This window comes from Macaca thibetana, chromosome 11 (assembly GCF_024542745.1).
Source record: "Macaca thibetana thibetana isolate TM-01 chromosome 11, ASM2454274v1, whole genome shotgun sequence".
Classification (NCBI taxonomy): Eukaryota; Metazoa; Chordata; class Mammalia; order Primates; family Cercopithecidae; genus Macaca; species Macaca thibetana.
The window spans coordinates 46,347,551-46,372,683 of NC_065588.1; the positions used below are offsets into that span (position 1 = coordinate 46,347,551).

The 25,133-nt window shown below is 42.4% G+C and overlaps 2 protein-coding genes across 7 annotated transcripts in view; one reads left to right on the plus strand and one right to left on the minus strand.

The window, feature by feature from the left end:
• LOC126931026 (cytochrome c oxidase assembly protein COX14) overlaps nucleotides 1-25,133 on the plus strand; it is a 144,039-nt gene that overhangs the window by 11,132 nt on the left and 107,774 nt on the right. The window lies entirely within an intron of this gene.
• Nucleotides 464-25,133, minus strand: part of RACGAP1 (Rac GTPase activating protein 1) — a 37,269-nt gene continuing 12,599 nt past the window's right edge. For all 6 annotated transcript variants that reach the window (XM_050748675.1, XM_050748676.1, XM_050748674.1 and 3 more), the window contains exons 3-17: nucleotides 18,717-18,919; nucleotides 17,540-17,676; nucleotides 16,525-16,594; nucleotides 14,843-14,896; nucleotides 13,767-13,847; nucleotides 11,889-12,006; nucleotides 11,085-11,215; nucleotides 8,969-9,133; nucleotides 6,061-6,156; nucleotides 5,778-5,976; nucleotides 4,149-4,254; nucleotides 3,844-3,976; nucleotides 3,580-3,715; nucleotides 1,974-2,082; nucleotides 464-1,645 (exon numbers count right to left, since the gene is read on the minus strand). In XM_050748675.1, the coding sequence (XP_050604632.1) occupies nucleotides 1,570-1,645; nucleotides 1,974-2,082; nucleotides 3,580-3,715; nucleotides 3,844-3,976; nucleotides 4,149-4,254; nucleotides 5,778-5,976; nucleotides 6,061-6,156; nucleotides 8,969-9,133; nucleotides 11,085-11,215; nucleotides 11,889-12,006; nucleotides 13,767-13,847; nucleotides 14,843-14,896; nucleotides 16,525-16,594; nucleotides 17,540-17,676; nucleotides 18,717-18,919 (1,814 nt within the window). In that variant the 3' untranslated portion in view covers nucleotides 464-1,569. The remainder of the gene's footprint in view (nucleotides 1,646-1,973; nucleotides 2,083-3,579; nucleotides 3,716-3,843; nucleotides 3,977-4,148; nucleotides 4,255-5,777; nucleotides 5,977-6,060; nucleotides 6,157-8,968; nucleotides 9,134-11,084; nucleotides 11,216-11,888; nucleotides 12,007-13,766; nucleotides 13,848-14,842; nucleotides 14,897-16,524; nucleotides 16,595-17,539; nucleotides 17,677-18,716; nucleotides 18,920-25,133) is intronic.

Below are 25,133 nucleotides of genomic sequence, written 5' to 3' on the forward strand. Positions count from 1 at the left end.
GGACAAAGAAAGACTGATGAGAAATGAAGAAACTCCCGGTGGTGGTAAGACTGGGGTGGGTCCAGAGAGTGGGAAATGGGGATGAACAACAGAGTCAAGACATGTTGAAGGATGTAATTTTTTCTTTTTTTTTTGAGACAGGGTCTCACACTCTGTTACCCAGGCTGGAGTGCAGTGGCACGATCTCAGCTCACTGCAACCTCCGCCTCCCAGGCTCAATTTTCCCACATCAGCTTCCTGAGTAGCTGGGATCACGGGTGTGTGCCACCACGCCCGGCTAATTTTGTATTTTTTGTAGAGACAGGGTTTGGCCATATCTCAAACTCTTGACCTCAGGTGATCCACCCATCTTGGCCTCCCAAAGTGCTGGGATTATAGGCATGAGTCACCATGCCCAGCCCCAGAAATGATTTTCAAAAAGGCATTGAAAATTACCTTCCAAGACAAGAAAACCAGCCTCATGTTCATTTTGAAAAAGCTATTTACTTTTTTTTCCAAATATTATCCGAAATAGGTGTTTTACAGGTAAAGGTCAATATGAAGTCAAACATTCTATAGAAAAAAATCATTTTTACAGACATTAAGAATAATTTTAACAGAAGAAAAAGCTCACATTTATCTAGATGTGGCTATGTTCCATGGGAAAATTTCAGCATCCAAAGTGCAAAGAAAAAAATGACTGTGGCTTTTCTTACCACATAAAATATTGACAATCTTCCCTTATAGCCTACTCTTTATTGTTAGTTGGGATGCCAAAGGACATATTGACCTTTAGAAGTTGGGCTCCACTGGACAAGGTTGGGGGTATGGGGGTCAAGCATCAGAATGAATTCAATTTTATAAGAAAAACTGGCTTTGACCCCAAATGAACTCAAAGTTCAGCCAGTGGCACATTAGAGATAAATACAAGTTGTACTTTCACATTTACAAGGTTGTGCCACTCAACACTATTAAAGATCTAATCATCCAAATTAAAGCTATGCATATTCCCATCACTCGTTCTGTCCTCAATGTATCCCATTTTTATGAAAGCTCCATATTATAGCTCCGTTCATAATGGGGAATGAGAACTTCCGGTTCTTAGGAGGCATCCTAAATCCTCTGGTCTAATCCTTTATTTGCCCTGCCCTCCCACTTCCCACCCTGAGACAAGCCAATCTTATCAGATAAGTAAGATTTCTGTCATTGTCTCATGGAAATCAGTTCTAAACGAAACTAGAGAAAGATCTTCATTCTATGAGCAGCATTTGGCTTTAAGCCAAAGGAACAATAACCCCCTTCCCCAAAAAGAATCATAACCAATTCCATACTAACCCTTCTACCCCTGGAAAGATGTCTCATCTAAAAGCTCCCAACAACCACCAGCACAAAGTGCTGATATTATGTGACTTGAGGAGAAGGAAGGGAAGGTATACATAGTTTTAATAAAATGATCATGCACAATTAAACTTGAGTAAAAGCCTGGAGAATGCTAAAAGTAGTAATGAGTACAGGAAGCTGCAGAGCAGAGTACAGGTGTGTCCTTTCTTATAGTCAGTCAATGTTGGGAAGTAACAGGCAGATGTGACTTCACTTGAGCATTGGAGAAGCAAAAAAGTTGCCTTGTCGTCCTAGGTTAGTGGCAGACTTGCTTTTGCTCCCAAATCTACAAAAGAGAATGAACTGGACAAGTATTCTATAAAAAATGGTTGAATAAACAACTATAATATTACTTGATATGACCCACTATAAGTAGGAAACCCTAGACAACTATTTTGCAAGGTACTCTTAGTCACCTACAATGAGGGCGGGGAAATAGTAAAGACTTTCAGAACCTTTTTAAAGAAGGAATCCTTATAGCTCCACGTTCCCTTTTATAAAGTCTAGTTGCTAGCTAAAATCTAATGCAATTTTTCTTTCAATAAGCTTCAATATAATAGGAAGTGTAAGAAAGCAATTGTTTTTTATTTCCTAGGAAGGCCAATTCTGCATACCTGGGAGTGTTCTTGGTGAGGGTGGAACGGACTCTCTGTGACAGGGAACTAGATGAAGGAGTCTTGAGAAGCTGATGTTCAGGAGTGGTCACAGGTCCCAGTAAACTCACTTCAAAGTTCAGATATATTTTTAAGAAAGGTGGGAAAAAAGAAGGTATCTTTTTAGATGGCTAGTTTTAAGCTGATTACCCTCTGAAGCACTTAAGAGCTAAGGTTAGACATCTAGCAAAGTCCCAGAAATAATTTTTGTCATCATTCTGTAACACACTAGTGTATCTTTTGAACTCAATGAATAGCTGACACTTCCTGATTTAGGCCATTCTCTAACTCCACACTTCACAAATCTAACATCTAAACATCTGACTTTTAGCTATACTAGAAGAAACAATACGCTTCCTTAGAAGGAACTTGCAATAATGAAAGAATGGGTCTCCAATGACAGTGAGACTGGAGTGAAACCAGCCTATTCATATCAAATTGTTGGTTAGCAATAGAAATTGGAAAAGCCTATAAGAAATTTAAGAAATCGGCCGGGCGCGGTGGCTCACGCCTGTAATCCCAGCACTTTGGGAGGCCGAGGCGGGCGGATCACAAGGTCAGGAGATCGAGACCACGGTGAAACCCCGTCTCTACTAAAAATACAAAAAAAAAATTAGCCGGGCGCGGTTGTGGGCGCCTGTAGTCCCAGCTACTCGGGAGGCTGAGACAGGAGAATGGCGTGAACCCGGGAGGCGGAGCTTGCAGTGAGCCGAGATCGCGCCACTGCACTCCAGCCTGGGCTGGGCGACAGAGCGAGACTCCGTCTCAAAAAAAAAAAAAAAAAAAAAAAAAAAAGAAATTTAAGAAATCAAGTTGGTAAAACATATCAAGATTCGTAAAAATGTTTAAGCCATTTAATTCAGTGATTCCCACTCTTGGGAATTTATCATTAAGGGAAAAGAGGATACATACATATAATATTGACTATAGCATTACTTGTAATTATGAAAAATTATAAAATAATGTTAATACCTACTAGAACATTTAAGCAAATAAGATTATATATGAGAAAAAGTTCTCACAACATGCTAAGTGAAATAAGAATGGATTATATTTAAACTATTATTATATCTTTTTTTTTTGGAGACGGAGTCTCACTGTTACCAGGCTGGAGTGCAGTGGCACGATCTGAGCTCACTGCAAATTCCGCCTCCTGGGTTCCAGCGATTCTCGTGCCTCAGCAGCCCAGGTAGCTGCGATTACAGGCACGTGCCACCACACCCAGCTAATTTTTGTATTTTTAGTAGAGATGGGGTTTCACCATGTTGGCCAGGATGGTCTCAATCCCTTGACCTTGTGATCCGCCTGCCTCGGCTTCCCAAAGTGCTGGGACTACAGGTGTGAGTCAACATGCCCAGCCTATTATATCTATATTTAAAAAACATATATCCATATGGATAAAGAAAGGAGAACATGGAAAAGCGAAAAAAAATTACAATGGTAGAATTATACAAATTTTCCTTTAATGTTAGAATTTTCAAACAGCTCTAGCAAAGGCAGGAAGAGGGTACATGACTAAAACTAAAGAGGGAGCCAAGTCCCTGAAGAAGCACATCTTGGGCCTTACCTTTAATATCTGGTGTCTGTGGTGTTGAAAAGGCATTTGAGTTTTCAATGACATGTAGGGGGTCAATGTTCTCTTGCTCTACCATCATGAACTGACTCCAATACTCCAGGGGCAAGGAAAGCAGGCGCTCAACCACCTAAAAGCCAGCAAATCTGTTAGCAAACTTCCAAAGCCCAGGGCTTCTCGACTTTCTTTTATGTTATCACATTACACAAGTTCACACACACACACACACACACACACACACACCCTGCACCTGCCTACCTTGGGTTGACGCTTGATGTCCTGTAACATTGTTACTGGGTCTGGATTGGGCACAGCATGGGCCACTATTGTAGGGCCAAAGACTTTAGCCAGATTGGCAACATCCATTTTAGTATGTGGACTCTGAGCCACTCTAAGCAAAAGAATATTAAATTAGAAGTCTTGCTCCTTGCTTAAATGCAGACCAAAATATAAATTCTATAAGAAAACAATTCATCCCTTATACTCCCAAACACTCAACTCACATTATCTTCCCCTTGGAAAAAAATTCCCTAACTCCCAGAACAAGTTTCTGCGGTACTCACCTCTGCAAGTGAATCATGAGGAAAGCTAATGTGTCCCTGTTGGCCTGGGGCAGTTCACCAACAGCCTGGTACATGGCAGCTATGCTGTTGTCTTCATCTGTGATTTCTGTAATTGAAAAGAAAGCACCAAGAGGCCTAAACTTCTTTCCCTTGACAGCGGGCTTCCAAGTTATCGACCACAAAGTCTCATCTATACAGTAAGCTTCTGAAACTCCTGATTAGTTCATGACTACATCAGACTCTGGTTTCATTAACAAGCAGGATACTGGCCAACAGCTCAATATTAGAAGTCAGAACTTTTAAAAAATCGGCCTTTGAAGTTAGGGAAAGCAGTTGGCAACAGATGTGCTAGGAAGACAGGCATACAATTGCAGTGACTACAATTACCAAGAAAGTATTCATTCATAAAACATATTTAAGGGCCTACGATGTGCCAGGTACAAGTGCCAAGGATAAAGGAGAAGTAAATAAAGCCCTTACCTTATGTAACCTACATACTATTGGTGGAGTCAGTCAAAAAGCAAATACCTATCAGGTAGAGTCATACATAAATGAAGAAACAAGGCAGGCAAGAAGCTAGAAAGAAATGAGAGCCGTTAATCTAGATAAGGTTGTCAGAAAAGGTGTTTCTGGGGACAAGGTATATGAAGAGAAATATGAAAGAAATAAAGGAGCAAACCATACAGTATCTAATGTAAGAGCATTCAGGTTGAGACAACAAATGTGAAGGCCTTACAGTAGGGAGTAAGATTGGTATAGTCTAAGAACTGAAAAAGCTCCAGCCTAACTGGAGAGGAAGGAAAGAAAGGAAGAGCACTGTGCATAATAACGTAATGAGAAAGGAAGAGGACAGGCAAAGGTGACACGCATACAGTTACCCATCCATCAAACTACTTGAGCACCTACTATGTTTCAGGCACTGTACTAGGCAGGAGCTAATAAAAAGAGTAAGGTGGCCAGGAGTGGTGGCTCATGCCTGTAATCCCAGCACTTTGGGAGGCCGAGGTGGGTGGATCACCTGAGGTCAGGAGTTTGAAACCAGCCTGGCTAACATGGTGAAGTCCCGTTTCCACTAAAAATACAAAAAATTACCTGGGCGTGGTGCTGTGTGCCTGTAATCTCAGCTACTCAGGAGGTTGAGGCAGGAGAATCTCTTGAACCCAGGAGGCGGAGGTTACAGTGAACTGAGATAGTACCACTGCACTCCAGCCAGGGCAGCAGAGACACCGTCTTAAACAAACAAACAAACGAACAAAAAAGAGGCCCGGCACGGTAGCTCACGCCTGTAATCGCAGCACTTTGGGAGGCTGAGGCGGGCGAATCACAGGGTCAGGAGATCGAGACCATCCTGGCTAACAGGGTGAAACCCGTCTCTACTAAAAATACAAAAAATTAGCCGGGCGTGACGTCACACGCCTGTAATCCCAGCTACTCAGGAGGCTGAGGCAGGAGAATCGCTTGAACCTGGGAGACAGAGGTTGCAGTAAGCCTAGATCACGCCACTGACTTCAGCCTGAGTGACAGAGTGAGACTCTGTCTAAAAAAATAAAAAATAAATAAATAAATAAAAAGAGTAAGAAAACTACTGCCGTGGAGGAATTCATATTCAAATGTTACATCTGCCCTTACCTGCTGCTTCCATAAAGGCTTTGTTTAGGCGAAAGGTCAGAAGAGGTTCTTTGAGGTTTCGAAGAAAGTCTTTTAGAAGGCTACAGACAGCATGGATATCATCCACTTTGCTGAGGAGGGGTACAGTTTTCACTCTGAGGAATTTCTCTTTCAGCTCTTTTACTGTGCGGTCACAGCCGGAGATCCTATACAGGCCTGTCTATTATCAAAATGACATTTTTATTTAAAAACCTCCTAATTAACACAAATAACAAATTCACCATCTCCTACGGTTGACTCTTACCTCAGTCAGACCTCTTTGCTCAATCTCATTTACACAATGCACAACAATGGAGGGGATCATTGGAGAAGTCTGGGACACAAAGTCTGCCAGCATTCCCTGGAAAAAAAGAGTTTTAAATTATTATTTACACCATGTAGACCAACAGATGAAGACGACATGTGAAGAACCACCTCCAATCTTATTCTCAGACTGGGACATCATGTCTACTTTTAAATTCCTATTCCCAAAGCATATATTAAAACAGAGACTATCAATTATTTTTCCTACCTCCATGCCAGGACTGATTTATTATCATATATACCACACTTTTTTTTTTCTCTTTCATATATACCACACTCTTATGTGAACAAGGAATAAGACCACCAGCTATAACTACCTCCTTCTCATCCACTCAAGGACAGCAGAAAAAAGCAATAATGAAGTTACAGGTATAGCCTTTAATATAAAATAATTTATTACTCTAAACGGATTTTTTTTTTCTAACAGAAGAACTCTGGAATAAGAGAAAAATAATTTTTTATGCTTTCATTATCCTCAGTAAAAAAAATTACTTAACACATCTTATCACAGTTGATCATGACACAAACCTACCTGTAGGGGAGAACTCCATGGTTCTATATTAGAGTACAGAACATGTGTAAAAAAAAATGTACAGGTGGCCAGATGCGGTAGCTCACACCTGTAATCCCAGCACTGTAGGAGGCCGAGGTGGGCAGATCACCTGAGGTCAGGAGTTCGAGACCAGCCTGACCAACATGGAGAAACCCTGTCTCTACTAAAAATACAAAATCAGCCAGGCGTGGTGGCACATGCCTGTAATCCCAGGGAGACTGAGGCAGGAGAATCGCTTGAACCCAGGAGGTGGAGGTTGCGGTGAGCTGAGATTGCGCCATTGCACTCCAGCCTGGGCAATAAGAGCAAAACATCCTCTCAAAAAAAAAAAAAAAAAAAACAACCAAAAAAAGTACAGGCATGGATAAGAACTTGTAGGATTAGGGGAAAATAACATTTGATTTGCTGAAGAGTAGGTAGGAAGGTAGTCATTTTGATTCTTGCTAATGTTGCTTACATAATAAAATTTTTTTTTTTTCGAGATAGGGTCTTGCTCTATTCCCTAGGCTGGAGTGCAGTGGTGTAATCATGGCTCACTGCAGTTTCAACCTCCCCACCTTAAGCAATAGTCCAACCTATCTCCCTGAGGAGCTATAAACACAGGCATACACCACTAATCTGGCTAACTTATTTATTTATTCTTTGTAGAGATGGAATCTTGCTTTGTTGTCCAGGCTGGTCTCAAACTCTTAGGCTCAAGTGATTTTCCTGCCTCAGCCTCCCAAAGTGCTGAGATTACAGGCATGAGCTACCATGCTCAGCAATAATTTCTTTTTTTTTTTTTTTTTTTTGAGACGGAGTCTCGCTCTGTTGCCCGGGCTGGAGTGCAATGGCCGGATCTCAGCTCACTGCAAGCTCCGCCTCCCGGGTTCACGCCATTCTCCTGCCTCAGCCTCCCGAGTAGCTGGGACTACAGGCGCCCGCCACCTCGCCCGGCTAGTTTTTTGTATTTTTTAGTAGAGACGGGGTTTCACCATGTTAGCCAGGATGGTCTCGATCTCCTGACCTCGTGATCCGCCCGTCTCAGCCTCCCAAAGTGCTGGGATTACAGGCTTGAGCCACCGCGCCCGGCAATAAATAATTTCTTAATGGATTTAATCAGTTTGGATTAAACTGGTTAAATATTTGGAAATAAGCAACTTAATCTTGATACCCTATTATGAAGTATGTCTAACATAAAAGCAAGAATAAAAAGATAATTTTATCACAGATAAAATTATATGATAGCTGAGATTTGCTTCCAAGTAATTCATTGGACAGAGTTAGGAAGAGGCAACGACAGTATTGATAAATCAAGAACAGACATAAAGGCTGGGTGCCGTGGCTCACACCTAGAATCCCAACACTTTAAGAGGCCAAGGCAGGCAGATCACTTGAAGTCAGGAGTTCAAGACCAGCCTGGCCAACATGGCAAAACCCCATCTCTACTAAAAATACGAAAAAATTAGTTGAGCATGGTAGCACACGCCTGCAGTCCCAGCAACTCGGGAGGCTGAGGCATGAGAATCACTTGAGCCCAGGAGACAGAGGCTGCAGTGAGTCAAAGTTGCAATACCACACTCCAGCCTGGGCAACATGGAAACTCTGTCTCAAAAAAAAGAGACATTAAAAAAAGAATGGACATGGCCGGGCACGGTGGCTTATGCCTGTAGTCCCAGCACTTTGAGAGGCTGAGGTGGGCGGATCACTTGAAGTCAGGAGCTTGAGACCAGCCTGGCCAACATGGTGAAACCCCGTCTCTACTAAAAATACAACCAAAAAAAAATTAGCCGGGCATGGTGGTGGTACATGTCTGTAATTCCAGCTACTTGGGAGGCTGAGGCAAGAGAATCACTTGAGCCCAAGGGGACAGAGGTTGCAGTGAGCTGAGATCGTGCCAGTGCACTCCAGCCTAGGCAGCAGAGGGAAAAAAAAAAAAAAAAAAAAAGAGAATGGACACAAGTTAGTAGTGATGGAAGTTAAGTGATAAGAACCAGGGGTTAGTTACACTAATCTCTTTAGTTTGATATATGTCTGAAATTTTCCAAAATGGGATGAAGGTGAGGAAGGAAGGGAGAAGAGGAGGAAAGGAGAAGCAGGGAAGAGGAAAAAGGGGAGGGCAAAGAAGTTTGGTTTAGAAAGGTATTAGACAGACAAACCCAAATAGGACTCTTCAAGTAAATATCTTACAATTCTATTCATTGTTTGTGGAAAGAAATATATTTGAGATCATTAATTTTAGAACAAAAACTGATACTAAGCCTTTGAAAGGCGAATAAAGAGGCCGTAAAACAATGACGGCTCGTATAAGTCATACCTCTCCAATCTTGACAGGTGTTCCTATCAGGGTAGGAATGCAGGGAAGGGGACAGCGGTCCCGACATTCTGGATGAGAGACCACACGACAGTCTCGGCACTTCAGAGATAATTTGCCAAATTTTATCCGCTTTCCACATGGAACACAGGATTCAGGTTTAATAACCTGGGATAAAACAGAGCAGAAGAAACAGAGTGATATGAATTAGAAAATTATCATCATAATCAACTTTTTTTTTTTTTTTTTTTTTTGAGACTGAGTCTCACTCTGTCAACCAGGCTGGAGTGCAGTGGTGCAATCTCAGCTCACTGCAACCTCCGCCTCCCGGGTTCAAGCGATTCTCCTGCCTCAGCCATTCAAGTAACTGGGATTACAGGTGCCCACCACTACGCCCAGCTAATCTTTTGTATTTTTAGTAGAGACGGGGTTTCACCATGTTGGCCAGGCTGGTCTTGAACTCCTGACCTTGTGATTCACCCACCTCGGCCTCCCAAAGTGCTAGGATTACAGGCGTGAGCCACTGGGCCTAGCCTTTTTCTGTCTTTTTTTGAGACAGAGTTTCACTCTTATTGCCCAGGCTGGAGTCCAATGGTGTGATGGAGGTTGGCTCACTGCAACCTCCACCTCCCGGGTTCAAGCGATTCTCCTGCCTTAGCCTCCCAAGCAGCTGGGATTACAGGCATGCGCCACCACGCCCGGTTAATTTTTATATTGTTAGTAGAGACGGGGTTTCTCCACGTTGGTCAGGCTGGTCTCGAACTCCCGACCTCAGGTGATCCACCTGCCTCAGTCTCCCTAAGTGCTGGGATTACAGACGTGAGCCACTGCTCCCAGCCATAATCAACTAACATTTATTGAGCACTTAGTATGTGCCAAAATATTTTCCAAGCCCTTTACACATATTTACATATGTAATTCTCACAGTAATCCCATAAGATAGGTTTTGTTTTCTTCATTTTAAGATAAGGAAACAGAAGCAAAAAGAGTTTAAGTAACTCATTTAAGGTCATCCAGCTGGAAGGCAGCAGTGTGAGGTAGTGGAAAGAACTTGTTTACAAAGAGCAGAAAACCTGGATGTTGGATGTTGGCAAGGCATGGTAGCTCATGCCTGTAATCCCGGCACTTTGGGAGGCTAAGGCGGGAGGATCACCTGAGGTCAGGAGTTCAAGACCAGCCTGGCCAACGTGGTGAAATCCCATCTCTACTAAAAGTACAAAAATTTGGCCAGGCATGGTGGCGGGCGCCTGTAATCCCAGCTACTTGGGAGGCTGAGGCAGGAGGATCATTTTAACCCAGGAGGCAGAGGTTGCAGTGAGCCGAAATCACGCCACTGCACTCCAGCCTGGGCAACAGAGTGATACTCCGTCTCAAATGAAAAAAAAAGAAAAAAAGAAAACCTGGATGTTAAATGTGTCACTTACTATCATGTGGCTCAAAAATGTCAACTCCTCTGAGCCTCAGTTAATTTGCTTGGATTTTCATAAGGAAATCAAATGGTACAAAAGCAAAACATTTTGAAAATCTTAGGTGATATATTCAAGAAAAAATGTAAACATGTGTCACTAAAAAGTACTAACAATCGGCCAGGCACGGTAGCTCATGCCTGTAATCCCAGCACTTGGGGAGCTGAGGCAGGAGGAGCACTTGAGCCCAGGAGTTCGAGACCAGCCTGGGCAACATAGCAAGACCAGGTCTCTACAAAAAATTTAAAAATTAGCCGGGCATGGTGGCACACATCTGTATCCCAACTACTCAGGAGCTGAGGTGGGAGGATTGCTTGAGACTGGGAGGTTAAGGCTATAGTGAGCTATGATCACACCACTGCACTCCAGCCTGGGTGACAGAGTAAGACTCTGTCTCACAAAAAAAAAAAAAAAAGCACTAACAATTGCTTCAGAAAAGGTTGGTCTCTTTAATTTAGTATTACTCACAGAATGGAAAGAAACTTACCTCTGTAACCAATAGTTACTTCTGGAGAGTAAAATTGGAATGAGGAAGGAAATTTGACATTTAACTTTATAACACTAAAGTATTTAACTTTATTCCTGGTATTTATTACTTTCACAATTAAAAAATTAAAACATACCTAAAACAAAACGAACAATCACAGACTTACCGTCTTCGAAACAAAGTCATGCAGGCGCATCCCTCCATTACTCTGTGGCGTGCCCACACTGTCTGTCTCAGTTCTTGGCTCCAGCTGCCTGCTGTTCAGGGTGGAGTCACTGTTCCAAGGTTGTAAAGTACCTAGAAAACAAGCAACTTTTAAGCTTTGTTTCTTAAGTATTTTGCTGCTTCTAAATTTTAGCTCCAATTTTAATTGGGAGATAAACAGTAATCTGTCATCATAGCCAAAAGTGAGTACTAATGGCTATGTAAAAAAATAGTTTCAAGGGCCGGGCGCGGTGGCTCAAGCCTGTAATCCCAGCACTTTGGGAGGCCGAGACAGGCGGATCACGAGGTCAGGAGATCGAGACCATCCTGGCTAACACGGTGAAACCCCGTCTCTACTAAAAAATACAAAAAACTAGCCGGGCGAGGTGGCGGGTGCCTGTAGTCCCAGCTACTCGGGAGGCTGAGGCAGGAGAATGGCGTGAACCCGGGAGGCGGAGCTTGCAGTGAGCTGAGATCCGGCCACTGCACTCCAGCCTGGGCGACAGAGCGAGACTCCGTCTCAAAAAAAAAAAAAAAAAAAAAAAAAAAAAAAAAAAAATAGTTTCAAGAAAAACTAAAGTTATGCAAGTAGGCTAGCAATTCAAAGGTAAAGCATGATACAAGCAGTTATCTGGTCCTCGGTATGCAGCAGTAAGAAACTACCCAATACATCCAATCCCTGCCTCAGGAGGGTTCTAAGAAACCAACTCTCCAAAATTTTACTAGCTGTTTTACACAGGCCAGTTTAGTCACAAATTCAATGGACCTGTTTTCCTTCGGCTCCTGGTCCAATATGGCACAGTCTCAATAGTGGACACAGCTTCGATGGGCCCACCATCATTGGGAACAGTCACTGTAGTTTTTGCAACTATGGATTCATTCCCCTGCAACAAAAGTAGTAATGAGAGAAAGACAAACAAAGCATCTAACTCACCTTCTACTATAGGGTATTTTGGAGCAGGTTAAAAATTCCTTAGTCTTAGCCAAGACTTAAGACCCCAGTCTGAAACTCTTTTTTTTTTTCACTCTATCGCCCAGGCTAGTGCACAGTGGCACGATCTCGGCTCACTGCAACCTCCACCTCCCAGGTTCAAGGGATTCTCCTGCCTCAGCCTCCTGAGTAGCTGCGATTACAAGCGTGTGCCACCACACCTGACTGATTTTTTTTTTTTTTTGAGACGGAGTCTCGCTCTATCACCCAGGCTGGAGAACAGTGGCCCAATATCAGCTCACTGCAAGTTCCGCCTCCCGGGTTCATGCCATTCTCCTGCCTCAGCCTCCCGAGTAGCTGGGACTACAGGCATCCGCCACCACGCCCAGTTAATTTTTTGTAGTTTTAGTAGAGACGGGGTTTCACTGTGTTAGCCAGGATGGTCTCGATCTCCTGACCTCGTGATCCACCCGCCTCGGTCTCCTAAAGTGCTGGGATTACAGGCGTGAGCCACCGTGCCTGGCCGACTGATTTTTGTATTTTCTTTTTTTTTTTTTTTTTTTTTTTTTTGAGACGGAGTCTCGCTCTGCCGCCCAGGCTGGAGTGCAGTGGCCGGATCTCAGCTCACTGCAGGCTCCGCCTCCTGGGTTCACGCAATTCTCCTGCCTCAGCCTCCCCAGTAGCTGGGACTACAGGCGCCCGCCACCTCATCCGGCTAGTTTTTTTTTGTATTTTTTAGTAGAGACGGGGTTTCACCGTGTCAGCCAGGATGGTCTCGATCTCCTGACCTCGTGATCCGCCCGCCTCGGCCTCCCAAAGTGCTGGGATTACAGGCTTGAGCCACCGCACCCGGCAGATTTTTGTATTTTCAGTAGAGACGGGGTTTCGCCATGTTGACCAGGCTGGTCTCGAACTCCTGACCTCAGGTGATCATCCACCTGCCTAGGCCTCCCAAAGTGCAGGGATTACAGGTGTGAGCCACCACGCCCGACCTGAAACATTCTTATGTTGAAATCTCATGTTTGGCTGGGTGCAGTGGCTCATGCCTGTAATCCCAGCATTTTGGGAGGCCGAGGTGGGGAACATCACGTGAGCCCAGCAGTTCGAGACCATCCTGGGCAGCAAGGAGAGACTCTCCCTCTACTTTAAAAAGTAAAAATAAAGAAATCTCATACTTAAGAAGATAAACATAGGTGATGGGGGCATATATTCAAGCAACTAAGACTCACTCTGACAGTTATTTACTTAATCAGAGTAATTCCATTCACATGGATAAGGATTCTACTGCATAGAAAAACTTTAACCAAAGCCAGGCGCGGAGGCTCACGCCTGTAATCCCAGCACTTTGGGAGGCTGAGGCGGGCGGATCACCTGAGGTCAGGAGCTCAAGCCCAGCCTGACCAATATGATGAAACCCCCTCTCTACTAAAAACACAAAAATTAGCCAGGCCTGGTGGCATGCGCCTGTTATCCCAGCTACCTGGGAGGCTGAGACAAGAGAATCACTTGAACCTGGGAGGCGGAGGTTACAGTGAGCCAAGATCACGCCATTGCACTCCAGCCTGGGCAACAAGAACAAAACTCTCTCTCAAAAAACAAACAAAAACTGTAACCAAACATCATCTCTCTCAAAACAATGCTGCAATGCTGACTCAGAGGAGTTTTAATGCTTGGGGCCTGTAATCTCTGTTATCTTGGCCTGACTATTCTTACCTGGTCTACTGTGGAGCCAATGGAACGAGTTTTCTTTACAGGTCCAGGGGGACCATCAACAAACTGTCGGCTACTAGAGCGCTAAAAATGAGACAAAGACCCGTAACTTTAGTGCCAAGCAGAACTGAAGCACAGAAGATAAAATTATTCCGTCAGACAACCTGGATACAGGTCCTAGGGATTAGGGCTACAGTAAATAACAAACAATGTGCTCTCTCTCTCTCTCTCTCTTTGCCTATTTCCACATGAAGAATAAGCTGTTCCAAAAGAATATGTTGTACAAAAATGCTCTCAGTGCCCTAGAAAAAATGAGCAAGCTGTGGAGAAATTTAGATGATACTACCAGAAAAAGTACAGCTGTAATCCTAACTAAGGACATGAAGTCTTGGAAACACATTAAGTACCCTAAACAAGCATACACAGATAGATCTCTATATATCCCATTATACATGCATTTCATCTGAAGCTTATATTAGAGCACAAAAGTTCTGTGTAAAAATTCATATGACAATTCAAAACAAACTTAAGTTTATCCTTTTCCACTGTACGAATGAATTGAAATGCAGCCTAAACAGTGAAATGGACAGGATCCTGTCCTAAGTTACTACTTCAAAGAGTACCAATACTGGTTGAGAGCAGTGGCTCACGCCTGTAATCCCAGCACTTTGGGAGGTCAAGGCAGGTGGATCACCTGAGGTCAGGAGTTCGAGACCAGCCTGGCCAACACGGTGAAACCCCATTTCTACTAAAAATACAAAAATTAGCTGGGCATGGTGGCGGGCACCTGCAATCCTAGCTGCTTGGGAGGCCAAGGCAGGAGAATTGCTTGAACCCAGGAGGCGGAGGTTGCAGTCAGCCGAGATTGCGCCATTGCACTTCAGCCTGGGCAACAAGAGCAAAACTCCATCTCAAAAAAAAGAGAATATCAATACTGTCTCCACAGCATTAATTCATTTGTACTATGTGCTTAACAATGGCTAGGGCAACATGTCAGGAATGCAATATTATGGCAAAATTTGCAAAAATAACTCTATTAATACTATGTTTACAAAAAAGACTAAACAAACCATACATACCCTCTTTTCTCTCTTCTTCAGTTTGAAAGTCTTCACCAAAGAAGAGTCCCAATCCTGTTGACAATTACACTGTATTAATTTCTTTTTTTGGTTAGGCCTTCCCTAAACCCTGTACAAATAAATTTACAGAGAACTTTAAAGGCTTCATCAGTCAGGCTACCTAATGTACAATTCGGGGAGAGTTAAAGAAGGGAAGGTCTCAAGTGTTTGAGCTATAGAGCTACAGTAAGTTAATGTGCTTTCTTTCAAAAATTGAAGCTATTATTATAAAATCAGGAATCAATACCACAGAGGCAAGAAAAGGTTAAAGAATCAACTTCTGCCATGATTATTTCCGGTGGCTGATCCTTTATTTCTGATTATTTTTGTAATTAGTTTTAAAACTTACAGAATGTTAGGCACTATACTGATCGTGTTAGATGTGATTCTTGCCCCCAAGGGACTGCCATTGTCTAATCAGATACTCTGCATAATGTGGCCACTTAAAAAGTTCTACAGTTTAGGAACTTGGGCCCGAAAACATGTTCACCACTAAAGAACTATTTGTCTTTTATTGTGGTCACATTTCAATTCACCTATTTTAACTATTTGCATTCATTTTAGTAGTTACCTGTGATTTCCTTACTCCTGATTATCCCTGAAAACAGTATCTAGAAATAGCGGTATACAGCAAATAATAGCTTAGCTAAATAAATTTAACTTCCCCAATTCATGGTCCAGTAATGTAGTTACTGGTTGTTTGATTCAGCTTCAGTTACAACAAATATCATATCATACGTAGGTCTAGCTCAAAAATCAACTGATAATATGATCTAGTTTTATTATATATTCGAGACCTCCACTATATCATTCCCTATTTGAAAAAGATGATGCCTAATATTTTTATCTATAAAACGGCCATATTTTCCCTGGTCAAATACTGAATTTGAACAGAAAACTCCTAGCCATGTAATAAGTAGTTGTCACTTGTTTTGCTATATCAGAAAACCAGTCACCAAAAACATCCTGATTTGCTTTGTTTGCTAGTTTTCAGCTAGCAACAGAAAAGATGTACAAATCAATGAACTTTATCAAAGACTGTATCAGGAGATGACCTTTTATGCAGAAGCATCACTATAAGTAAAAAGAAGTGTGCCGCCCCATAAAAGCAGGGCAACAAATAGTTTAACATGTTAACCATTGTTGATGAAAGCATTATATAGTGCCTAGAAACTCTAATCACACTTTTCTGGGTGAAATCCCAAAACCTTGGTTTCCTTCTAATTGTGAAGTACGACTATGCTTTCCCCAAGAACCAAACTAATTCAGAAATAAGGCACAAATCTATTTAAGAGGGGCAAATAAACGCTGCCAACATACAGTCTTGCTAATATTTTCATTACTAGCTGGGCTTTAATAAGTCAAAATATAATCAATTAGTACAAGTGGCACACAGAGATCTATTAAATGAACTCAACTCATGCCAAATTCTGAATTCTATATTCTCACTTCAGAAACTAATACAAAAGCCAGTCTCTTATAGCTCATGTGGATTTACATTTTAAATTGCTAGCTCAGAATCTGTAACACATCAACTAACAAAATAGTAATATAAGATGTTCAGAAGAGAGGACAGGAGAGATATTTCTGGGGAAGCAGAGGTAAGAAAAGTAGGTAATTCTCAGAGATCAAATGTTTATTACCAGTGATTCATCAGTCTTGTCAAAGCTGATATCTGATAAAATGGAACCAGATTCATCAATGGTTGATAGTCTAGATCAGTGAAACAATACAATGTTAGACATAGTAGACCGTGGAATGTAAAATTCACCAACATTCAGAACAAGTCCTACTGGTCAGGTAATCAGTTAATTTCATAGCAAAATCTTCACTATAGAGACAACTACAATCTCAAACCCTGTGGTAGGCTACTTTGTATGGTTTCCACGGAGGAGTGTGTGTGCATGAGTACAGGTGCAGCACAGTTGCTTTTTCAGCAAAGACCTTATAACAGCAGTTGAAAGTTAGTCAGGGTTATGGGTGCTATTCTCTATTGAGTTTGTATTACAGGTTACTCAAAATTCACAAAATCAAGGGAATGAAGTTTAATTAGATCCCAACTATGCTAGTTTCTACAAACGAGAGTATTACCCAGCACTGACTTTTTAAGAAATTAAGCCTGTACGTCTTCTTAGTTATAAAGATTCCCCATAAAACAACCAGGAAACAAAACAAATAGCTGACCTTTCCCTACGTATTGTACTGGGGATGTTAAATTCAAAGCCTGGTTAAGACTATTTTAAACAGTGGTGCAGTGGAACCAAAATTATTGTCTCGTCTTGGCTCACAGAGGCCTTTCTAAACCAGAAGAGCTATAAGAGCTCTCTGGAGAGTAAACACTGAAAGTATTGCTGAACTGCCACTTTCACCTTTGGGTTTCTTAGCAATGTGCAGGATTAGTTATTGATGCACAATTTAGCACCAATATCAAAATTTTATCCATGGCGAAACAACATCCTTAGGAAAGATTTAAAAATAAAATAAAATAAATAGGGACGTCCCTGTTCCTTTTATTCCCCACCTACTCTTCCCCCCAAAATCTTTTTCTGCCTTTTTAAGCACACATTCTAGAAGGAGTATATTTAAGAATTCAGATAACAAGAATATCTGACAGCTGTGTTGCTTGTGATCGGATAACAACAGATGCAGTTCCTCCACCTTTTGTTCCCAGCATTGCTGCTGGATGGTTGGCCTCTGTTGAGAAAAGCCAGAGCTGATTTTTGCTCCTCGCTTAGTTGAATGCTGCCAGATGTGTCACACATGAGCATCTCTCGAATCAGCTGAATCTGTCGTTCCTACAGACCAAAGCAGAGTAAAGCATCATAACTAGCCAGGGGAGAAAGCTTCACCTCAAATTTATGGGACGGGCAGACCAGAAGACATTAAAATACAGCATTATGCAAATAGGCCTTTAGGAAGGCTACTACACCAATAGCATATTAATTCACATCAAACCCAGATTGTGTCTCTGATTTCTGACTGGCAAAATGAAATACATCTAGAATAGCGAAGTTTCTGCTACAAGACTTTTGGATTAACCTGGTAATCCAAGAGAAGAATAATGCAAAATGAGAGTCCCAAAATAGATTTCACATAGCAAAAACACTTTAGTGTCATTTTATCAGAACAAATATTGGCTTCTACGGATCAAAGCAGCCACCCACCTCTCTAAGTAGTGGAGCAAAATGCATTAAAATGGATACAAAGCTATAAAGCACTGGAACCAGACAATTTGAGTTTACTGAGGCATCTAACACTGTATACCAAGATGGATTAGTCCCTCCCAGTAAAGTCTTTCTTTTGCACTATGACCCATCCTGACACATAAAAATGGTAGTGTTCTGTGTCAGTCACATTGCTCAACTGGTTGAATACATCTAACCTTTTACATTGAATTAGAGAGCGGTGATGAAGAGAGTCACAGTTGTTTTGCCTGTATGAATGACAAAGTACCAGCTACTCATATAAGGATGGATATTCCAGGTAACACTTAAAATAAACAATGAAGGATGGCTAATATCTTGTGACAGATCAAGTACGTTAGGATCTCCCTCCCTCCTTTTTCCTCTGATTCTTTAAGTTCTCATTTGAAATCTGTCTGTTAAGTAATAGTTTCAAGTCTAAATGACAAAAACATTTAAATTTCAAATTACGAAGAACAAGATTCCTAGTCTGCAATTTCAGCTCTAATCATGGGCAAGCTGTTAAAGAACAGGTCACTTTCAGTTCTTTAATGTGGAAGAAGAAACTAGGTATATTTGGCAAGTGGAAACTGTCAGACAATGCTTTCCCCCTCCCGCATCATCACTGTTCTAGCATGGAAAACAATACACACCAGTTTTTCGCAGTCAGCCTCAGCTCTCTGTCTCCGTTTGATCTCTACATCCACCTGATTACGTGCATGCTTCAGCTTAACGTCCAGAGCACTTCGCTCAGTCTCTGCTTTCATCAAAAGATCCTTGTATTTCCCCAGCTCATGGTCAGTCCTCTGCCACTTTTTACGGAAATCCTCAAAGTCCTTCGCCAACTGGATAAATTCTGAGGAAAGGGGGAATCTTTAATAATTCAAGCACCAAACAGTATAATTGCTCTAATAAATGAGTCCTACGGTTAGCTTTATTTGAAATTCATAATTAAGGAACTAGCTGAACTATGGGCAAATCCAGCTGAAAATAACCGGGTGCAGACCTTGGATATATTTATCACTCTGATGAGAACTTTGTGGGTAGCAATTCCTATTTCGATAGGCCACTTACTTTTGGCTTAGCCAGTGGCATCTGCTATGGAATATGTAACTCATTAGTCACCTGGCTCCAGATGTAACACTAACACTGAAAGCTCCTGAACAGAAGGCAATCAAAGGGGGATACCTTTGAGGCAGCTGTCACGCACCAGGACAGTTATAGCTATAAAACAAAAACAGCTTCCTTTACAGTCACGCATTGCTGCACCAGAGAGATGTTAAACAGCAGATTCAAATGTAACTGCTGTAATATGCTCCAGTAGATGTAGATTAATATTACAGATGTCTAGACCTACAATTCCGTTTGGCTATATAATTATACAAATATTGATTTGAAAGTAAAAAGCCAATTTGCTTTTGCTGTTTAACACTGCCCTGAAGGGTATGTAAACATTCCAGTTGAAAAAAAAAAAAAAGAGGAAGAGAAGATCATACTAGCTTTCGGAACATCCCTGATAGCACAATGTGAAGTCTCTTCAAATGTCTGCAAAGAGAGCATCACTTCCAAGGCAGCATCTCAAAGGAAGAAGATAACCCTGGTGGCATTCATTCTTATCTCCTGCTATTGGCAAAGCAGTTCTTCTGCAATGTATTTGCAAAAGTGCCTTACAATTTTCTAGTTAACCTCCATCTATCTCTAAGGATCACTCTCCACCAACATCAAGGAAGAAGATCTCAAGGTATACATCTGCTGCTGGTCAAACTAACCCAGTTTACAGCTGAAACTAGGCCAAATTCACACACAGTTAGCAGATTCTTAGGTAGTAAGGGCACTTTTCCCATATGAATTTAACCTAAGAGCATAGAAACAATACATAGTCCTTTTTAAACAATTTTAATAATTTGACCAAATATCGAACTTACAAATTAGGATACCAATTTGTTCCAGAGAAACCAAGTCATTAAGGAAACTTTAGTTTTTAGCAAGCAACAAATTTCAGCAAAATAGGTTATTATGACCTAGTTATCTTAAACAATGCAAATATCAACAATAAAAAAAAAGTATGGCTGGGCACGGTGACTCACACCTGTAATCCCAGCACTTTGGGAGGCTGAGGCAGACGGATCACGAGATCAGGAGATCAAGACCATCCTGGCTAACATGGTGAAACCCCGTCTCTACTAAAAATACAAAAAAATTAGCCGGGCATGGTGGCGGGCGCCTGTAGTCCCAGCTACTTGGGAAGCTGAGGCAGGAGAATGGCGTGAACCTGGGAGGCGGAGCTTGAAGAGAGCTGAGATCCGGCCACTGCACTCCAGCCTGGGCAACAGAGACTCTGTCTCAAAAATAAATAAATAAAGTATTACAATTCAAATAGTTTTAAGAAATAAAATGTTGGGTTAGTCTGGAACATGCTACTTTTTTTGTGGGTTTTTTTTTTTTTTAAAGAAAAAACCTATCTGTTTGCAAACTAAATACTGTACACATACACACTCAAAATATTTACCAAACTGAAAAACAATTTTGAAAATAAAAAGATTTTCATCTGACCTAATTTTGCTGGTTTGTTTGTTCTTTAGGATACTCCTTTTACTAAATTACTGCTTCAGCTTAGTTTAAGTCAGACCCAAAGCAGAACATTTACATACCTGATTAATATATTACTTTTTGTGTGTACAAGTGAGAAATGTGGGGGAAAAAAAAAAGACATTACTTTTTTTTTTTTTTTGAGACAGTTTCACTCTTGTTGCCCAGGCAGAAGTGCAATGGCACAATCTTGGATCACTGCAATCTCCGCCTCCTGGGTTCAAGCAATTCTCCTGCCTCAGCCTCATGAGTGACTGGGATTACAGGTGTGGGCCACCATGCCCAGCTGATTTTTGTATTTTTAGTAGAGACGGGGTTTCACTATGTTGGCCAGGCTGGTCTCAAACTCCTAACCTCAGGTGATCCACCGGCCTTGGCCTCCAAAAGTGCTAGGATTACAGGCGTGAGGCACTGTGCCCGGCATACTTTTTACTTGAGACAGTTTTCCTCTGTCACCCAGACTGGAGTGCAGTAGCACAATCTCAGCTCATTGCAACCTCCGCCTCCCAGGTTCAAGCAACTCTCCTGCCTCAGCCTCTTGAGTAACTGGGACTACAGGCGTACGCCACCACGCCCGGCTAATTTTTGTATTTTAACTAGAGATGGGGTTTTACCATGTTGGCTAGGCTGGTCTCAAACTCCTGACCTCAAGTAATTCACCCGCCTCAGCCTCCCAAAGTGCTAGGATTATACGCATAAGCCACCACGCCCGGCCAAAAGACACTACTTTTATGTACAATTCTACTATGAGCAAAGTTTGCTAGGATCCGGTCAGAAGGCATTTTGGACTATAGATCAGAAACAATTTTGATGTTGAAGACCAATAATCATGGCACTGTTTTGGTCAGTTGGTGAATCACAATTCAGCTTGGTACTTGCCTTTCATGAAGTGCACATTAAAAGATTTATAAAATTCAGGTCGGGCATGGTGGCTCTCGCCTGTAATCCCAGCACTTTGGGAGGCTGAGGCGGGCAGATCACTTGAGGCCAGTAGTTCAAGACCAGTCTGGCCAACATGGTGAAACCCTGTCTCTACTTAAACACAAAAATTAGCTGGGCTTAGTGGTATGCGCCTGTAATCCCAACTACTCCAGGAGGCAAAGGTCGCAGTGAGCTGAGATTGTGCCACTGCACTCCAGCCTGGGCAGCAGAGTGAGATGCTGTCTCAAAAAAAAAGACTTATAAAATCCAAATTACAGTACCTCCTTTAAAAAGTTATATACACCCTAAACTATGAAGTATACCTATGAAAAAGGAGGAAAGAGAAGGGAAATTTCCAAATTGAGGGTTATCTTTGATTTATTTAAAATTTAAAAATCAGGATTTGGTTCATAGCTCAGCAAGCAGATTTAAGTGGGTCCAGAAATCTTGATTTTTTTTTTCCGTTTACTCCCCGAGGCCTTTGAACAGGCTCTTCCATTTGTCTTCCCCACTACCCTCTCTAAGTTTCTTAAGGACAAAGACCCTATGTCTCCTTTGCTCTTTTATCTCCAGTGTTGTAACCTGCCTAACACACAGTAGACACTTGAAATATCTGTTGAACAAATGAATGAATGAAAAGCCGCTGTTCAAATTAAATTTACCAGCATCCAAGACCACCTTACCAGTTTAAACAAACTTACCTCCCACCACTATGCAATACCCACCTAGCTAAACCGGTCTGCCCCTGCCCACAGAACAGAGGCCTTCTCACTTGTGACCAAGCTATGTACTTCAAATGGAATGCCCTACCTACTCTTCTTAACATACCCATTTACCAAGTCCCATCTGGTCTGTGAATCTTTTCCTAATCAGTTTGCAACACATTAAATTTTTCTAGATTACCCAAAAGCATGTATTTTGATACTTGTACTATCTTCTGTTTCATGAGAAAAAAAATCCTGTCTCTGAAACTAAAATACCATAATCTTCTTGAAGACAGGCAATATATCATATATACTTCAGTATTTGATACTGTGCATAGTGTAGTACAAACCTAGTATGTCACTGGCACACAATAAGCACCTGATAAATGTTAAATTATACTTATTCCTAATTTATACACCAATGATATTTTTTTAAAAAGCTCAGGCAGCTTATGACAAATTAAAAATAGAACATAAAAAACTGTGTGGACTGGAGAAAACAAGACAACAAAATATACTATTAAAGTCATCTTTTTTAAAATATTAACTTTCATTCTGATCTTCCCGTAACTTGGACTTAGCTCTCTCTTTTTTTTTTTTTTTTTAAGAGATGGCATCTCACTCTGTTGCCCAGGCTGTAGTGCAATGACATGATCTTGGCTGACTGCAACCTCCATCTCCTGGGTTCAAGTGATTCTCATCCCTCAGTCTCCCAAGTAACAGGGATTACAGGTAAACACTACCATGCCTGGCTAACTTTTTGTATTTTTAGTAGAGAAGGGGGTTCACCACGTTGGTCAGGCTGGTCTTGAACTCCTGACCAAGTGATCCGCCCGCCTTGGCCTCCCAAAGTGCTGGGATTACAGGTGTGAGCCGCTTTGCCCGGCTCAGACTTAAGCTTTTTAAAAATACATGCCAAGCATGGTAGCTCTCACTTGTAATCCCAGCACTTTGGGAGGCCAGGGCAGGTGGATCACCTGAGGTCGGGAGTTGGAGACCAGCCTGACCGACATGGAGAAACCCCATCTCTACTAAAAATACAAAATTAGCCAGGCGTGGTGGCACATGCCTAATTCAGCTACTCGGGAGGCTGAGGCAGGAGAATCACTTGAACCCAGGAGGCAGAGGTTGCGGTGAGCCGAGATTGCACCACTGCACTCCAGCCTGGGCAACAAAGAGTGAAAAACTCTGTCTCAAAAAAAAAAAAAAAAAAAACAAAAAAGAGAAAGAGGAATGAAGTTAATGATGAAAGGCAAGAGTAAGGAGTCAAGGGATACTTAGGCACGCGGGGAATTCCTAATGATCTAAGGAGAGTATAGGCCGGGCACAGTGGCTCACGACTGTAATCCCAGCACTTTGCGGGGCCAAGGCAGGTGGATCACTTGAGGTCAGGAGTTCAAGACCAACCTGGCCAACATGGTGAAACATTGCTACTAAAAATACAAAAACTAGCCGGCTTGGTGGCATGCACCTGTAATCCCAGCTACTTGGGAGGCTGAGGCAGGAGGATCACTTGAACCCAGGAGACGGAGGTGGTAGTGAGCTGAGATCGCACCACTGCACCCCAGCCTGGGCGACAGAATGAGACTGTCTCAAAAAAAAAAAAAGAAAAAGAGAAAGAAAAAGAGGACAGACACTGGGGTGGATGCACAAAGTTGATTCTAGTGTCTAAAAAACACAGGGCTACTTTAGTTCCTCAAAAGCCAACATTTGCCAGGCGCACTGGCTCACACCTACAATCCCAGCACTTTGGGAGGCTAAGGTAGGAGGATCACCTGAGCCCAGGAGTTCAAGACCAGCCTGGAAAACATGGCAAGACCTTGTCTCTACAAAAAATAGAATTACAACAAAAGTAGTGCTTACAGTAGTTTGGGAGAAAAAGTAAATAATAAAAATTCAAAATAAAATAATAAAAATAAATATAAAAATTAGCCTGTGTGGGCCAGGCATGGTGGCTCACGCCTGTAATCCTAGCACTTCGGGAGGACGAGGCGGGCACGAGACCATCCTGGTTAATACGGTGAAACCCCGTCTCTACTAAAAATACAAAAAATTAGCCGGGCGTGGTGGCAGGCGCCTATAGTCCCAGTCACGCAGGAGAATGGCATGAACCCGTGAGGCGGAGCTTGCAGTGAGCCAAGATTGTGCCACTGCACTCCAGCCTGGGCAACAGAGTGAGTTTCCATCTCAAAAAAAAAAAAAATTAGCCGGTGTGGTAGCACAAGCCTATAGTCCCAGCTACTCAGGAGGCTGAGGTAGGAGGGTTGCTTGAGCCCAGGAGTTCAACGCTGCAGTAAGCTATGATTGCACCACTGTACTCCAGCCTGGGCAACACAGCAAGACCTTGTCTCCAAAAAACAAAAACTAGGCCGGGCACGGTGGTTCACGCCTGTAATCCCAGCACTTTGGGAGCCAAGGTGGGTGGATCACCTGAGATCAGGAGTTCAATACCAGCCTGGCCAACGTGATGAAACCCTTTCTCTAATAAAAATACAAAAATTAGCCAGGTATGGTGGCAGACACCTGTAACCCCAGCTACTCAGGAGGCTGAAGCAGGAAAATTGCTTGAACCTGGGAGGGAGAAGTTGTAGTGAGCCGAGATCCTGCCACTGCACTCCAACCTGGGCAACAGAGTGAGACACTGTTTCAAAAATAAATAAATAAATGAGGGCTGGGCGCGGTGGCTCATGCCTGTAATCCCAGCACTTTGGGAGGCCAAGGCAGGCGGATCACCTGAGGTCAGCAGTTCGAGACCAGCCTGACCAACATGGAGAAACCCCGTCTCCACCAAAAATACAAAATTAGCCAGGCGTGGTGGCGCATGCCTGTAATCCCAGCTACTTGGGAGACTGAGGC